The sequence below is a fragment of the Equus quagga genome, chromosome 4, assembly GCF_021613505.1.
Source record: "Equus quagga isolate Etosha38 chromosome 4, UCLA_HA_Equagga_1.0, whole genome shotgun sequence".
In the NCBI taxonomy this organism is placed as follows: Eukaryota; Metazoa; Chordata; class Mammalia; order Perissodactyla; family Equidae; genus Equus; species Equus quagga.
The window spans coordinates 27,379,822-27,397,233 of record NC_060270.1 but is presented as its reverse complement, the minus strand read 5'-3'; the positions used below and the strand labels follow the sequence as shown (position 1 = coordinate 27,397,233).

Genomic DNA, 17,412 nt, shown 5'->3' with positions numbered 1-17,412 from the left:
ACTGAAATGAAAAATACACTAGAGGAATTCAAAGGCAAATTTGAGCAGGCAGAAGAGAGAATCAGCAAACCTGATGGAATAGTGGAAATTATCAAGGCTGATGAACAGAAAGAAAAAAGATTGAAGAAAAGTGAATAGAGCCTAAGAGACCATCAGGTGGATAATTATATGCATCTGGGAGTCTCAGAAATAGAAGAGAGAGAGGATGGACAGAGAGAATATTTGAAGAAATAATGGCTGAAAACTTCCCACATTTGATGAAAAATATGCATAAAACATTCAAAAGGCTCAATAATCTCCAGGAAAGATGAACTCAAAGAGACCCATACTGAGACACATTATAATCAAACTTTCAAAAGACAAAGACAATGAAAGAATCTTGAAAGCAGCAAGAGAGAAGTGAATCATCATATACAAGTGATCCTCAATAAGATTATAAGCAGATTTCTCATAAGAAACTTTGGAGGCCAGAAGACAGTGGCCAATATATTCAAAGTGCTAAAAGAAAAAAACCTGTCAACCAAGAATCCTGTAGCTGGAAACACTGTCCTTTAAAAATAAGGGAGTGGGCTGACCCAGTGGTGTAGTGGTTAAGTTTGTGCACTCTGCTTCAGCAGCCTGGGGTTTGTGAGTTTGGATCCCAGGCATGGACCTACACACCACTCATCAAGCCATGCTGTGGTGGCATCTCACATACAAAATAAAGGAAGATTGGCGTAGATCAGGGCCTGTCTTCCTCACCAAAACAAAAGAAAAAAAATGAGGGAGAAATTAAGGCATTCCCAGATTAACAAAAGCTGAGGTAGTTTGTGACCATAGACCTGCCCAGCATGAAATTCTCAAGGGGAATCCTGCAAGGTAAAATGAAAGGACACTAGATAGTAATTTGAAGCTGTATGGAGAAATAAAGACCTAAATAAAGACAAATACATGGTCAGTTATATAGCTAGTATTATAACAATGGTTTGTAACTGGTTTGTAACTGGCTCCAACTCATTCTAACTCATTTTCTACATGATGTGAGACTAATATATTTAAAGAAAAAAGAGCAATTATTAGTGTAAAATAGTATACTGCACCTTTGGTTTCTGAATTCCAAATCTTGTTTTCTACATAAGTTAGGAGACTAAGACATTTAAAAGAACTATTAGTTCATGTTTTGGGGCAAACAATGTATAAAAATCTAAATTTGTGACTGTAACTGAAAGGGGTGGGGGTGGAGATGTTAAAGGAGCAGAGTTCTTACATGTTATTGAAGTTAAACTGGTATGAATTTAAATCAGAGTATTATAACTTTAGAATGTTAAATGTAATCCCCATGGTAACCACAAAGAAAATAGCTGCAGAATATATACAAAAGGAAATGAGAAAGGAATTTTAATGTTCCACTACAAAAAATCAACTAAACACAAAAGAAGACAGGAATGCGGGAAATAAGGGGCAAAAAAGCTACAGGGCATATAGAAAAGAAATAGCACAATGACAGAAGTAAGTCCTTCCTTTTCAGTAATTACTTTAAATGTAAATGGATTAAACTCTCCCATCAACAGACAGAGATTGGTAAAATGGATAAAACACAAGATCCAAAGACAAACAAGTTGAAAGTGAAAGGATGGGAGAAGATATTTCATGCAATTAGTAACCAAAAGAGAGTAGGAGGGCTATGCTAATATCAGACTAAATAGACTTTAAGTCAAAAAAAGGCTACATGCAGCAAGGAGGACATTATATATTAATAAAAAGTTCAGAAAGGCAAGATGATATAACAGTTATAAATGTTTATGTACCTAATGACAAATCATCAAACTATATGAAGGAAACACTGACATAATTGAAGGGAAAAATAGGTTTTTTTTTAAAGATTGGAACCTGAGCTAACAACTGTTGCCAATCTTTTGTTTTTCCTGCTTTTTTCCTCCCCAAATCCCACCTGTACATAGTTATATATTTTAGTTGTGGGTCCTTCTATCTGTGGCATGTGGTATGCTGCCTCAATGTGGCCTGATGAGCGGTGCCGTGTCCGTGCCCAGGACCCAAACCAGTGAAACCCTGGGCCACCAAAGCAGAGCGCACGAACTTAACCACTCAGCCACAGGGTCAGCCCCAGATAGTTCTACAGTAATAGTTGGAGACCTTAATACCCCACTCACAATAATGGAATGAACAACCAGACAGTAGATAAGTAAGGAAATAGAGGACTTATACAACACAGTAAACGAACTAGACCCAAGAGACATACAGAACACTCTACCCCACAACCACAGAGTATGCATTCTTCTTAAGTGCACATGGGACATTTTCCAGAATAGATCATGTGTTAGCCCACTAAGTAAGTCTCTGTAGATATCAAAAGATAGGTAACATAAAAATATCTTCTGATCATAACAGGATGAAGTTAGAAATCAATATAACAAAAGTAAAACTGGAAAATTCACAAATTTGTGGAAATTAAACAGCACACTTTTAAACAATCAGTGGATCAAAGAAGAAATCACAAGGGAAATTAGAAAATACTTAGAGACGAATGAAAACAGTAACAGAACGTACCAAAACTTACAAGATGCAGCAAAAGCAGTGGTAAGGGGGAAGTTTATAGGTATTTATGTTATAAAAAAAAAGAACAAGGAAGACCTCAAATCAACAACCTAATTTTACAAATTAAGGAACTAGGGGAAAAAAACCTACTAAATCAAAGCTAACAGAAGGAAGGAAATAAAGATTAGAGCAGAGATCAACAAAATAGAGAATAGAAAACGAGAAATAGATCAATGAAACCAAAAGTTGGTTCTTCGAAAAGATCAGCAGAAAATGACAAATCTTTAGTTGGATGAACTAAGAAAAAAAGACTCAAATAACTAAAATCTGAAATTAAAGTGGGAACATTACTACCAATTCTCCAGAAATAAAAAGGGTTATAAGAACACTATGAACAGTTGTGCACCAAAAAATTGGATAACCTAGATGGACAAATTTTTAGAAACAAAACCTACAAAACTAACTCACAAACAAATAGGAAATCTGAATAGACCTATAACTAGTAAGGAGATTGAATTGGTAATCAGAAATTCCCAGCAAAAAAAAGCCCGGGACCTTGAAAAGCCCATGGCTTCACTGGTGAATTTTACCAAACATTAAAAGAATTAATGTCAATTCTTCTCAAACTTTGAAGAGGAAGAAACACCTCCCAACTCATTCTAAGAGGCCAGCATTGTCCTGATACAAAAGTCATACAGACACATCACAAGAAAAGAAGACTGCAGACCACTATCCCTTATGAACATTGATGCAAAAATCCTCAACAAAATACTAGCAAATAGAATTCACCAACATATTAAGAGGATTATACACCATGACTAAGTGGGATTTGTTCCTGGAATGCAAGGACAGTTTGACTTAAGAAAATCGATCAGTATAATACACAACATCAACAAGTGAAGGGGAATAAACACACAATCATCTCAACTGATGCAGAAAAAGCATTTGACGATATCCAACACACTTTCATGATAAAAACACGCAACAAAATTGGAGTAGAAGGAAACTACCTCAACCTGATAAAAGCCATGTATGAAAAATCCACAGCAAATTTCATACTTGTTGATGAAACACAAAGCTTTTCCTCTGAGATGAGGAACAAGGCAAGGATGCTGCTTTCACCAGTTCTATTCAACATAGTACTGGAAGTTCTAGCCAGAGGAGTTAGGCAAGGAAAAAAAAGACATCCAAAATTGGAAAGGAAGAAATAAAATTACGACTGTTTGCAGATGGTACGATCTTATCTGTAGAAAATTCTAAAGACTCCGTATAAGAACTATCAGCACTAATAAGTTCTTCAAAGTAGCAGCACACGAAGTCAACACAAAGAAAACAGTTGCATTTCTATATATGGACAGTGAACAATCTGAAAAGGAAATTATAAAAACAGTTTCACTTACTGCATCAGAAGGAATAAAATACTTAGGAATTAACCAAGGAGGTGAAAGATTTGCATGCTGAAAACTAGAAAATAGTGCTGAAAGAAATTAAAGACAATATAATTAAATGGAAACACCTCCCATGTTCATGGATTAAAATACTTAATATTGTTAAAATGTCAATACTACCCAAAGTGATATACAGGTTCAGTGCAATCCCTGTCAAAATCCCAGTAACATTTTTTGCAGAAATAGAAAAACCCATACTAAAATTTGTATGGAATCTCAGGAGACCCCAAACAGCCAAAATAATCTTTAAAAAGAACAAAAGAACTGGAAGACACACGCTTTCTGATTTCGAAGTTTACTACCAACCTACAGTAATCAAAACAGTGTGATACTGGCATAAAGACGGATATACAGACCAATGGAGTAGAATTAGAGAGCTCAGAAATAAATCCTCACATAAATGGTCAGTTGATTTTTGACAAGGATGCAGGACTATTCAATGGGGTAAAGGACAGTCTTTTCAACAACTGATGCTGGCAAAACTGGATATCCATGTGCAAAAGAATAAAGGTGGACCCTTACTTAACACCATATACAAAAATTAACACATAATGGATCAAGGACCTAAATGTAAAACCTAAAACAATAAAGCTCTTAGGAGAGGGCGCAGCACAAAAGCTTCACAACTTTGCATTTGACCATGATTTCTGGGATATGACACCAAAGGCACAGGTAACAAAAGAAAAAAAGACAAATTGGACTTCCTAAAATTTTTTTAAAATTTGTGCATCAAAAGATACTATCCGCAGGGGGCCGGCCCGGTGGCGCAGCGGTTAAGTTCGCACGTTCCGCTTCTCGGCGGCCTGGGGTTCGCTGGTTCGGATCCCGGGTGCGGACATGGCACTGCTTGGCAGCCATGCTGTGGTAGGCGTCCCACGTATAAACTAGAGGAAGATGGGCACCGATGTTAGCTCAGAGCCAGGCTTCCTTAGCAAAAAGAGGAGGACTGGCAGTAGTTAGCTCAGGGCTAATCTTCCTCAAAAAAAAAAAAAACAAAACAAAACAAAGATACTATCTGCAGAGTAAAAAGGAAACCCACAAAATGGGAGAAAATATTTGCAAATTATCTATGTGATAAGGGATTAATGTATAGAAAACTCCTAAAATTTAACAAAAAACCAAGCAACTTGATTCATAATGGGCAAAGGACTTGAATAGACATTTCTCCAAAGAAGATATACAAATGGGCAACAAGCACATAAGATATTCAACATCACTAATCATTAGGGAGATGCAAATCAAAATTACAGTGAGACAACCACCTCAGACACATTAGAATGGTTACTATCAAAAAAAAAAAAAAAACAGAAAACAAGTGCTGGTGAGGATGTAGAAAAATTGGAACTCTCATGCATTGTTGGTGGGAATGTAAAATGGTACTGCCACTGTGAAAATAGTATGGTGCTTCCTCAATAAATTAAAAATAGAACTACCATATGATCCAGCAATTCCACTTCTGGGTATATACCCAAAAGAATTGGAAGCAGGGTCTTGAAAAGACATGCATGTTCTCATAGTGGCATTATTCACAAGAGCTAAAACATAGAAGAAACCCAAGTGTCCATCAGTGGATGAATGGATAAGCAAAATGTGGTCTATACATACAAAGGAAGGAAATTCTGCAATATGTTACAACATGGACAAACTTTGCAGACATTATGCTAAGTGAAAAGCCAGCCACAGGGGCCAGCCCGGTGGCTGAGTGGTTAAGTTTGTGCGCTCTGCTTCAGTGGCCCAGGGTTTTACCAGTTCAGATCCTGGGCAAGGACCTAGCACAGCTCATCAAACCATGCTGAGGCAGCATCCCACGTGCCACAAATAGGAGGACCCACAACTAAAATATACAACTAGGTACTGGGGGTCTTTGAGGAGAAGGAAAAATAAAATCTTTAAAAAAAAAAACAAGCCAGCCACAAAAAGGCAAATACTTAGGATTCCACTTACGTGAGGTGCTTAGAGTAGTCAGAATCATAGAGACAAAGTATAATGGTGGTTGCCAGGGATTGAGGGGAGGCAAGAATGGGAGACATGTTTTATAGGTATGGAGTTTTGGTTTAACGAGATGAAAAGAACTGTAGGGATGGATAGTGGCGGTGGTTGCACAATGTAAAGTTACTAATGCCACTGGACTATACACTTAGAAGAGGTTAAAGTGGTAACTTTTGTGTTATGTACGTTTTACCACAGTTTTTAATTAACTTTTAGAAATCAGTGTAGTGTACCTCATTAACAGATTTTAAGAATAAAAGCATATGGTCATTTTAATAAATGCAGAAAAAGCATTCAATAAAATTAGCATCCATTCATGACAAAAGCATTTTGTAAACTGTGAATAGAAGGGACTTTCCTTAATCTGATGAATGTCATCTATCAAATATCAAAGCAAACGTCGTATTTAATGGTGAAATATTGAAAACTTTCCCTCTTAAGTTGGGAACAAACTCCCATATACCCATCATCAGCAAGAACAGTAATCAACAGCTGTGACCAATCTTGTTTCATCCATCCCCCACCTCCTTACCCTTCCACTCCAGGTTATTTTGAAACAAATCCAAGATATTATATCATGTCATCCATTTCAGTATATATTTTACAGATAAGAATTCCTTCTTTAAAAACATTACTGTTATCATACTTAGAGCAAAAATCTTTTTATATCATCAGATAATTATTTTCCTGATTGTTTCGTTAGTTTTGTTTATGTTTTTTTTATTTGTTTGTTTGAATCAAGTTCCAAATAAGGTCTGTTCATGACAATTAAGTCTTTTAATCTATAGCTTCTTCTTCCATCTCTCTTCTTCTGCAGAGTTTTCCCCAGACTGTATTTTGCTGATTGCCATCTCAGTGTTGTTTAATAATTTCATGTGTCCCCTTTATTGTCTATAAATTAATAGGTAGATCTGCATGTCATAGTTTAATATGAAACTTTCATCAAAGTCAAAACTGTCAAATTAATGCATAGTTTTTTTGGCTGCGTTGAGCCAAGGCAAAATTGTGTTGAAACCCTTCTGTCATTCCGAGGTATAAAGCTATAAATTTAGTGACTGAATCTTGTTTTCAATGACGTATTTTCAACAGAGCTCAACTTTTCGTGATTTTTTTTGTGTGTCTTCTCTCCTTTGTCATCTTTTTTCAAAAAGTATCGTAGTGTAGTAATTACCAATGTCTAAATGTATTTGTCCAGGGAAATGAATAAGCGTCTAACAGAAGAACAGGCCAGAAAGACGTTTGAGAGAGCCATGAAACTGGAGCAAGAATTTACTGAACATTTCACAGGTTGGCATCATGTGTGGCAGTGCCCTTAATGGTAGAATTTTGCTTTGGAACAATATGAACTGATGCATTGAAATGGATTTTGAACTATGCCCACATCTACCAGTAGTGATTAGTAGTAATTAGTCCTGTCATTTTCAGAATAATTCATTTAAGCTAGGCAGGGTGATGGGGAATCCTAAAATTTGTTATCTCTTAAATTGTTGATTAGGACAGCATGTATAGGAATAATTCATACCTGATGGGAGAAAAATAGATTCAGACCAGATTTCTTCCATGAAACTGACTTTTCTCTTATCCTTTGTAAATTTTGACCCATTTTAAAATATTATTTGTTTAAAAAGGAAAGAGTGGGCAGCAATTCCCAAACAATCTTGTCTCATTCATTTTGTCCTTTAAATTATTCCTTTGATACATTTGGACAAGTTTTTGTTATTGTCATTTGTTTGTTTGAAATAATGATCAGCTTATACTTGGTGTTCACACTGAGTACCATGAGTATCGTGGTAGGGTAACCCCTATGCTTTTTTTCTTTTTTCTTTTTTTTTTAATAATTTCAGACTTACAGAAAAATCACAGGAATGGTACTGGCAAGTCTCATACACTCTTCAGCCATGTTCCCCAGATGTTAACATTTTACCACATTTATGATTTTTTTCTGAAACATTTAAGAGTAAGTTGCAGACAGATGCCCTTTTGTTTGCCTCTAAATACTTTAGTGTGTATTTCCCCAATACACAAAGTAAAAATCACCAAGTCCTACTTTTTGATCAATTTTTAAAATAAAAATGTTTATATTTTTCCAATAAGAAAATTAATGAAATGAGCAGTTTTTACTAAGCAAACAATATGTAAATGGTGTCTCTTCTGGATGAGTAACTGTTTCTAAGATTTCGCTTATGCTATTTCACCAATAATTGTAGTGGTGAAGATAGATGATTAATGGAGATTTCTGATTTTGTTTGCATCATTACAGCTATTGTACAGGGAGATACGCTGGAAGACATTTACAACCAAGTGAAGCAGATCATAGAAGAACAGTCTGGTCCTTACATCTGGGTTCCAGCAAAAGAAAAGTTATGAGGACTGATGTTTCTGTTTCTCTTTTCCACCGTCTTATTTTCTTTGACTCTCCTTTGCCCTTCCTTCTGGAGTCTGTCTTCGGTCCTCCTCCCGTGCTGCACCATATCCCACTCATCATGGTCTGCAGCTACACTTACTTTTGACATCGAGTGTCTCCTTCCAGTTGTAGCATCTGTATTATTTTCTATCACTGTTGGTTCGTGGCCATTTTTCAGAACTGAAGATGGAATGGCCTGACCAGCTATTAAGGATTTGGGGAGATGGGGAAATTGTGGTAGAATTCCTTAATGTTTAAGGGAAAGTAACTTTAAGAGATTTTCAGAAAAGCTTTATATACATTCTTTTCAAATTTCAGTATAAATGAAAGAACAGTGGTTTTAATCAGTGATTTAGTAAACTTTGAGCAACAATGCACGCTTAACTTTAATAGCATGGTTTGGCCAATGTATTAGCTTTCAAGTCCTTTCTCAATTGACTTCTGTTATCAAAGCAAATATTTCATTATAGGAATATATAAGGAAATATATGTTTTTTAATTTCAAAATTAATGTCTGGGTTAACTTTCATAATTTCACAAGGGATATTCATTTTTCATAAGAGTTCTTAAAGTCTTTTATTGTTTGAGTGTTTTTTTTTCTGATACATTTGCTAGGAATAGCAATGTTTAAATGTTTTTAATCTACTTGTGCAACACTATTTATAGTGTCTTCCAAAAGTTGTTGATACATAATGATCATCACATTTTCTGAATTGAGGCCATGTTTAGGTGCTAGGGGAGCTCACCTTTTACGTGTAAGGTTGAGAATATTTCATAGACATAGTACAGACAAGACGGACATTACAGTGGTGACGTAATAATCATTATGGCAATGGAAGAGGAGTCCAATTCCTAATAAAACTCTAAATGTATTCTTAGGGGTCAGATTTTAATGAATATTTTACCCACAATAACTGCCTATTTTGTTATAATAAAATATATATATATAAATATATATAAAACTTTCTTTAAACTCTGTAACTATGGGAATTATTTTCTTTACATAGTTGCACACACACAAACATATATATATATATTTAAAATATATTTTTTCTTTTGCCACCTACTCTTTTTGTTTGGTTTTTTTAAATTAAGTATTAATTGATTAGACTTTATCTTCCTTAATCATGTGAACTGAGAACCAGGGGTATGGTGGTTGTGGAAAGAAACCTTTAGGGAAATTAGATTACAAGTAAAAGTATGGGCGTGTTCTCCTCTTTTCTACAAAAGTTTTCAAATGGCTCCTGGTTTTTTTTGTTGTTGTTACTCTTATTCTTGTCATTGGGTTTGGATCTGGTCCTCTGCCTCCTTCCAGTTCTCCTTTCATTAATAGGCAAACAGGCAAAAGCCTCGTGTGTGTGAGTGTTTTCCCCCAGACTGCACACCTCTTCATCTCTCGTAGCTGCTCTGCGCTAGAGTTGCACAGATCTTTATGGTGAGCAATTTTAAGAAATTTTAGTGAAAGGTAGATACGATTTCAGAAATCAATTTCTCTGGTCTTTTATATTAATAATATTGTTTGGCTTCCCATTGCTTTTTTGGAGTTGTTTATTAAATATGTGTTTTTGACAACCTCCTCATTACAGTTTCTTAAACAAATGAGTACTGGTTTGTAAAAAATTATCAACATTATCCATTCCATTTATGAGAAAGAGGAGAACAGCTAATAAACTTTATTGTAAAATCCATATGTTAAATGTGTCTTGAATTCTGAAAGAGAAAATTATTTTACAAGCTAATGTCTTCTTGGAACAATTTGCAGCATCATGTAATTTAGAAACTGAATTCAAGAGCCTTTAGGCAGCCTAATCAAAATTTCTTCTGTAGGTTTTAGAACTGAGTATGTTAACACATTGAAATATATACTATAGCTGTTAACACCAAATATAGTAGGTTGTTACCAAACGTAAACATACTAGAAGAAAAGTATTGTGAAATGATCTCAAGAGCCCCAGGGGCCGGCCCGGTGGCGCAGCGGTTAAGTTCGCACGTTCCGCTTCTCGGCGACCCGGGGTTCGCTGGTTCGGATCCCGGGTGCGGACATGGCACTGCTTGGCAGCCATGCTGTGGTAGGCGTCCCACGTATAAACTAGAGGAAGATGGGCACGGATGTTAGCTCAGAGCCAGGCTTCCTCAGCAAAAAGAGGAGGACTGGCGGTAGTTAGCTGAGGGCTAATCTTCCTCCAAAAAAAAAAAAAAAAAAAAGAGCGCCCCAGAAATCACCTTACAGCAAGACCCAGTGTAAGCCATTTTGAAGTATTTCCTGATCACATGTAACATATCAAGAGATTATAAAATGATGCCATTTATGTGTTAAGTTGTATGTTATCTTGCTTTCTGGATCTCCTTGTTAAGTGCTTTTTTTTGGTAAGAAAATACTTTTGTGCAGCTTTCTAGATTGTATAGAATTATTAATAAAAGTACTAATTGCTTAGTGCTACTATGCAACAGCTACTTTAGTATATTATCATTTAATTTTAAGAAAAGAAGGTAAGAGTTCCTAGCCCCACTGTAAGGCTTCAGTGAATTCACCCGTCCAGGACGACTTAGTTGGTAAGAGGCAGCACTCGGTGCTTGTATCCGAGTCTCTGCCCAGTTCTTCCTAATCTCTGTGCTGCCTCGTTTTCAGCCCCTGGTATGTACGGCGCTGTGACTTAGGTTATTTTAGTTCCCCTTTACAGATAAAGAAAGACTTAGATAAAGCTCCTTGCCCAGAGTCACACAATAAGTAAGGACAGACCCATAGAACAAGTCATTCCCATCACAACTGAAAGGACTGTTTGTAGGAAACAAGTCAGCATAACACTGCCACAGTGATGTACAAAGAACTTCTCTAGAACCAAAAATAAACCCGTATTCATTAGAAAAAGCCTACTATTGTAATACACAGGGGATATTACCATTTCAAATGGTTTATGAAATAGTCCATATTTTTTAATATGCTTCTTAATATCCTTAAGTTGGCAAAAAATAAAAACCTCTGTGGGGCTGGCCCCGTGGCCGAGTGGTTAAGTTCTCGCGCTCCGCTGCAGGCGGACCAGTGTTTCATCAGTTCGAATCCTGGGCGCGGACATGGCACTGCTCATCAAACCACGCTGAGGCAGCGTCCCACATACCACAACTAGAAGGACCCACAACGAAGAATGTACAACTATGTGCCGAGGGGCTTTGGGGAGAAAAAGGAAAAAAAAATAAAATCTTAAAAAAAAATAAAAACCTCTAAAACGTAACTCCACATTTCTGCTTGCTTTCCTGTTCTGGATCTGCCTGGGGCTCCTCAAAGAACGAGGGAAGCCAGCTCGCAGAGCCCACTGCGGCAGAGTACACTCTGCTTACCAGTACCTGCTCAGCCACTCCATAGTCTGTAAACTCCAAAGACGGCAACTTGGGGCCTTCACTAATAACAAAATTTGTTTTCTAAAGTATGAGAGTGAACAGTTAGCCTCCAAGATTCTCTGCCTTGAATACTCCCAGTTTACATGTGGTGAAACAATCCTGGAGATCCCTGTGCGTGAGCCAGTGACACTGCGAATCAGGCGCAGGGCGAGGGGTAGAGCCTTTCCCTCCCGGCTCCTGGAACGGTGGTCTTTCTACCATAACAGTTTCTTTTCCTCCCATGCTGTGAGCTCAATTTATTGGGTTATTCAGACCCTGGAGGTTTGAATTACTGATTAAAAGAAAGTAAATAAGTAAATTTAAGAGATTGTGTTGAGGTGTGTGTGTCGGGAAAGCATGAGGATCATCACTTTTCTGACTCAAGTTTTAGATTGTCTGGTGTTTCAGTCCAATGTTGAAGATGCCGTGTGTCTCCCTCCAGAACTGCACAGGATAGCTCTCCCTGGCCTTGGCAGCAGAAGACCGTAATGTGGAGACTGTGGGCTGTGGATCAGAGCTCAATTTGAATGCCAGCTCTGCCTCTTACTGGTTCTATAGCTAACCTTGGGCACGCTGTCCTCCCTCTTTCTGTTTACTTGTCTGTAAAATGGAGATATTTTGAGAACCAATAAGATTACAGATAAAGGGAGTGAGCACATAGCATACTCTGAAAGTTAATTCCCTGTTCCTTTGGAATCAGAAGCCTGGAATTGTTCCAACTCCCCTTGTATAGATTAACCTGAGCCTTCATTTTGACATATTTTAAATGGAATTTGAATGACTGCTTTGCAGGATTGTTATAAGGGTTAAATAAAATAGCGTGTACCAAACACCAGTCACAGCGTCGGGTAACTTGACTCAATACCTGTTCTTCCCTTCGCTCTTAAGTGTGTTACGGTTGGTAGCAGAAGATGGAAGAATATGGTCCACCATTCTTCGTTATCTATAGAGAAATTTTCTTTGACAGAGTTTTAGTTAAATTATTTACATTTCGGTCCCTATAATCATGTTTACTCATCTCTTCTTCTAAGGACACTTACGCTTTGTCGGAGATGGTGTGACTTTGACCTGTCCTAACTCAACCTTAAACATGGAACTGGAAGACTTCAAGATTTTATAAGCCATTCTCACATCTCTGCATGGTACTAGACCCAACAGTCCTTAGCAATTCTCCAGGACATTGAGAGTCTAGAAACAGGCCTAATAAGAACTACTTAAATTGCCCGGATAAGAAATATATTCTTTCATTCAATTTGACTAAGAATAGAAGACAGTCATGTGCTGCATAACTGATGTTTCACTCAATGATAGACTGCATATACCATGGTGGTCCCGCAAGATTAGTACCATGTAGTCTAAGTGTGCGGTAGGCTATACTATCCGGGTTTGTTTAAGTACACTCTGTGGTGCTCACATGACGATGAAATTGCCTAAGGACGCATTTCTCAGAACACGTGTCCATCGTTAAGGGATGCATGACTGTAGTCACTGCTTACTCATTGACTGCTTTCTCGTCTTTCCACTACCAGCTCTTTCTCCATTCCACCCCCAGATATAGTTACTGAGAGCTGGCAAAAAAAATCCTGGTCTCCTAGACAGCATTGTGAACTTGGTGGTCAGGTAACCTGGTATTATTGTTTGAGGCTTAGCAACAAGTACCACCCTGACCAGGGAGAGTTTCACACTATGGTTTTTCTAGTGGTTTCTATTTAAACTAAACAGATATAGGAAGAATTAGGGGAGGAAGACAAGAGGACAGTGAACGCTAGAATTCCCTCCCACCAGGTTTCTTTGTTTTTATTAAAGTATAACAGGGGGCGGCCTGGTGGTGTACCAGTGAAGTTTGCACACACCACTTCAGTGGCCCAGGGTTCGCCAGTTCAAACCCTAACACTGCTTACCAAGCCATGCTGTGGCAGGCGTCCCACATATAAAGTAGAGGAAGATGGGCACAGATGTTAGCTCAGGGCTAATCTTCCTCAGAAAATAAAGTATAATATACACATATAAAATGTATTAATATTGTCAGTGTATATATACCTCAGTGAATTTTTACAAACCAACATCGCCCATGTAATAACTAGCATAAAGCTCAAAAAGCAGAACACGACCAGCATCCCAGGTGCCCCCCACAGCTACCTTCTAGTCACTATTCCTACTCCAAGAGAAGCCACTATCCTAACTTTCTTATGTATATTTTTTATGTATAGTAAAGTTCTCTTTATGGTGTACAATTCTATGAGTTTTGACACATGCATAGAGTTGTGTAACCACTCCCACAATTGAACATACAGAACAGTTCCATTGTCTCAAACATTCCTCTTGTGCTTGTCCCTATGTAGTCAATACCTCCTGCCACCCCTGACTTCTGATGACCACTAATCTCATGTCAGTGCCTATAGTTTTGCCTTTCCCAGAATGTCATTTAAATGGAATCCTATCTGATGTAGCACTTGGGATGTGGGTTCTTAGCAAAATGTATCCAAGATTCATCCATGTTGCTGCATGTATCAGCAGTTTACTTTTCATTGCCAAGTAGTATTTCATTTTGTGAATGTGTCACAGTTCATTTATCCATTCACTGGTTGAAGGACTTTTGGATTATTTCCAGTTTTCCCACTATATTTCTGTACTTGTTTGCAACTCCAGGCCTGTAGGAACAAGGAGAAGCAGCAGAAATGGGTTTCTGATCTGACAGCCATGATGGGCCATCCCCCACCCTACCTCCATCTCTGCTGTGAGCATCCACACATTTTGGCAGTTGCACAGGAGCCTTTCATCTTAAATGCGGAATAATAGATCCCAAGAGCCTGGTTACAGAACAAATTTGTGCCTGAAGTAGGAGACTGCGAGAATAAGCAATTCAGAGTTTTTAGAATTTCAAATACCCAAGAATGACGCTTGGATGATCCAATATCTGGACGTGCCAGTGACTAGTGGCAGATTCTCATTGCTGGTGTCCTAGGGGAAATAAGTGTAGTCTAGTTAGGATAGTAGTAAATGAGAACAAAACAATCTGAGCAACAAGTGATAACAGCCATTTGTGAAACGTGAGATTATCTAATAACCCTACGATTTAGAAAACCGTCCATGGAGACAGCCCTAATCTTTTGAGAAACTCTAGTTTGTTGAACACCAAAGGCTTATAGTTTGTTTTTTAAAATTATTACCTGCCAATTTTCTTTAGGTGGTAACCTCTCCACATCTTAAATTTACTAATATTATGTGATTAACAGAAATCTAATTCTAGTGCAGCAAACAGGAAATCCTTGAACCACAGCTGGCCCCCTGACTGGTCTGACACTTGACCCTTTCGCATGCAGACAGCACACTGCCTTGTCGGCCTTTCCACCGCTTAGCACAGTATGACTTGTTTTCTCATGTGTGTGTTTTCAAAAAAGGTTAGGTCACTCCTTTAAATAGGCTCTAGACTAATCTTAGGAACTACGGGTGTTTACCCAAAGTAGGAATAAACTACTTGTTTAGAGCATCTATTCATCCCTATTTCCGCTAATCAATTGTTAATGACCAATTTCATTTGGACAGTTTTTAACTAGAATAGGATGATTTTTTTTAACTATACAGAAGCTCACAAAACAATTAGCATGTGAAACAAGATAGAGTTTCCTAATGGAAGAAAAGATTAGAAGGGGTGATGTAATCTTTCTGTAGGATGTCTAAAATTAGGTTCGTTTACCTCGCAGATGGGAGGACTAAAGGCAAGATGAAAGTCCCATATGTTCCACCCTGTGAATCCGTACAAAAACGTTTCCTAAATCTTGTGAGAGTCGTTTGATCAAAAATATCTACTTCCCTGTGGTGGTATGTCTAGAAAAGACCTCTATTGATGATAGATCCCTTTCTTTCTCTGACAGTTCGCTGCTTGGTTCAGATCTAGTTTATCTGATGCTCCTCACTTACCCTTACTGGCAACAAGCTTTAGTAACCTTTTAACTGTGTTTCTACCTGTGGCTAATAGTTATACATCACCCAAGTTTTAACCTTAGTGCTTCTTGACGTTTCTCTTCCCTAAATATCCAGTCACCAAATACTACTATTTCTTCATGTTTTTCTTGCTGTCGTTTCCACTGTCGTCATTCCGATCCAGGTCCTTAACCCACCCCCACCCCCTTAAAATAGGCTTGGATTTTTGCAGTGGCCCCTTGGGTCATCTCCCAGCTTCTACTTTGCTGCTCCAGCCATCCAGCAGATGACTTGCCCTGGAATGCAGCTTGAATTGTGCTTCTCCTCTGCTCTCTGACCTGCATGGGTCCTATATCCACACTGACCCGCACTGTGTCATATAGTTCTGGAGCAAAGCATGTGCTCATTGTCTACCCCCACCCCTCCCCAATCGCACCTCTCATTCACACGCCCTCTGCAGGGCCTGTCCTGTGGCTGTTGGTCATGCAAATTCCTGCCTTGCTAATTGTGTGGCCTCCCCACCCAAGCCCCCTGAGCAGAGCCCACCTTTCTTCAGTGCCTACGCTAAATCCCTCCTGCAGAACCCTCCGAGTTACAGCCCTCCATGCCCGAATTCCTGTGGTACTTATGTGTGTCCCCTTAACACTGAGCATGTGCTCCCTGGGCTGCGTCTACCCCTCTAGGTGTGTGATCTGACTCAGGTTGGGTGGCCTTTTTGTATTCCTCTGTCCCAGGGAGGTACCCATGGCAGGTGATGAGAGCACACTGCTCCCTGGCTTCAGAGCCTGTGCAGCACGGCAGGCTTCACCGCTGTGGCTTGTAATGGGCTGAAAACAGCCTTGAGTAAGTGTTGGCAGTGCCTTCATTTGCAAATTGGCAGAGCTGGGGGGATGGAGGAGGGGATGGGAGTGGATGAAAAGGTCTGACTATAAATCTCTAAATCAGTCAAAATTTTTTCTTTAATTATAGTCCTTTCCCTTCTGGTTCCCGGTATAATAATCTCCCTTCTTGAACATACTTTGTGATTTTTCTCTTTTTGATTCAATTTTATCTTTCTTGCGCGTATGTTTTCATTATAAGCATCTGGAACCCTCCTTGGAAGTAGCTGAGGTATGAATAATTTCTCTGAAAGTCTTAGTGGCAGAGCCAAATATAGGACTCCTGACTTTGCTTTTTTACTCCTTACCTCTTTTCATCTGGTTTCCGCTCTGATTAAATCTTACATTCAATGAAATACATTGATTAATGGCTTTAAAGCTGTGTCTCCAGAGTTAATCTCGGAGCCCTTTAATCCTCTCCTACATTTTAAAATCTGGACTGCAAGGAAAATTTTCAGGGAAGAAAACTTTCGTGTGTGATAATTAAAATAGATGGAGCTCTAGCTGGGAGACTGACACGTGACTGCGGGTTTGACCCAGGTGGGGCCTCCGGTGGTCTTCTTTCCCGTCTCCAGGGGAGAAGCATTGTCCCTTTTCCTTTCGAGCTTACCCTCTCTGCTTTGCCTCCTGATCTTAGTCCTCACATCTTCCTCAATTCCCCTTTCCCTGTAGCTTTCATCTCCTTCCTCCATGGGCTGCTTGTGCTCTGACCAAATGATCAAATGTCTCCTGTCCTATAGAAATTTCCCTTGACTCCAATCCCCTGAGAACAAGCCCTCCCCTCTAACTTCCTCAGCCAAATACCTGGAAAGAGACACCCTGTCCACTTTTCCCTTCTTTTATAATAAATAATAGCACT

At 38.6% G+C, this 17,412-nt stretch overlaps 1 protein-coding gene across 7 annotated transcripts in view; it reads left to right on the top strand.

The window, feature by feature from the left end:
- Positions 1-10,066, top strand: part of DLG1 (discs large MAGUK scaffold protein 1) — a 256,224-nt gene extending 246,158 nt beyond the window's left edge. For all 7 annotated transcript variants that reach the window (XM_046658376.1, XM_046658375.1, XM_046658374.1 and 4 more), the window contains 2 exons: positions 7,168-7,259; positions 8,233-10,066. In XM_046658376.1, the coding sequence (XP_046514332.1) occupies positions 7,168-7,259; positions 8,233-8,339 (199 nt within the window). In that variant the 3' untranslated portion in view covers positions 8,340-10,066. The remainder of the gene's footprint in view (positions 1-7,167; positions 7,260-8,232) is intronic.
- The last annotated feature ends 7,346 nt before the right edge of the window (positions 10,067-17,412 follow it).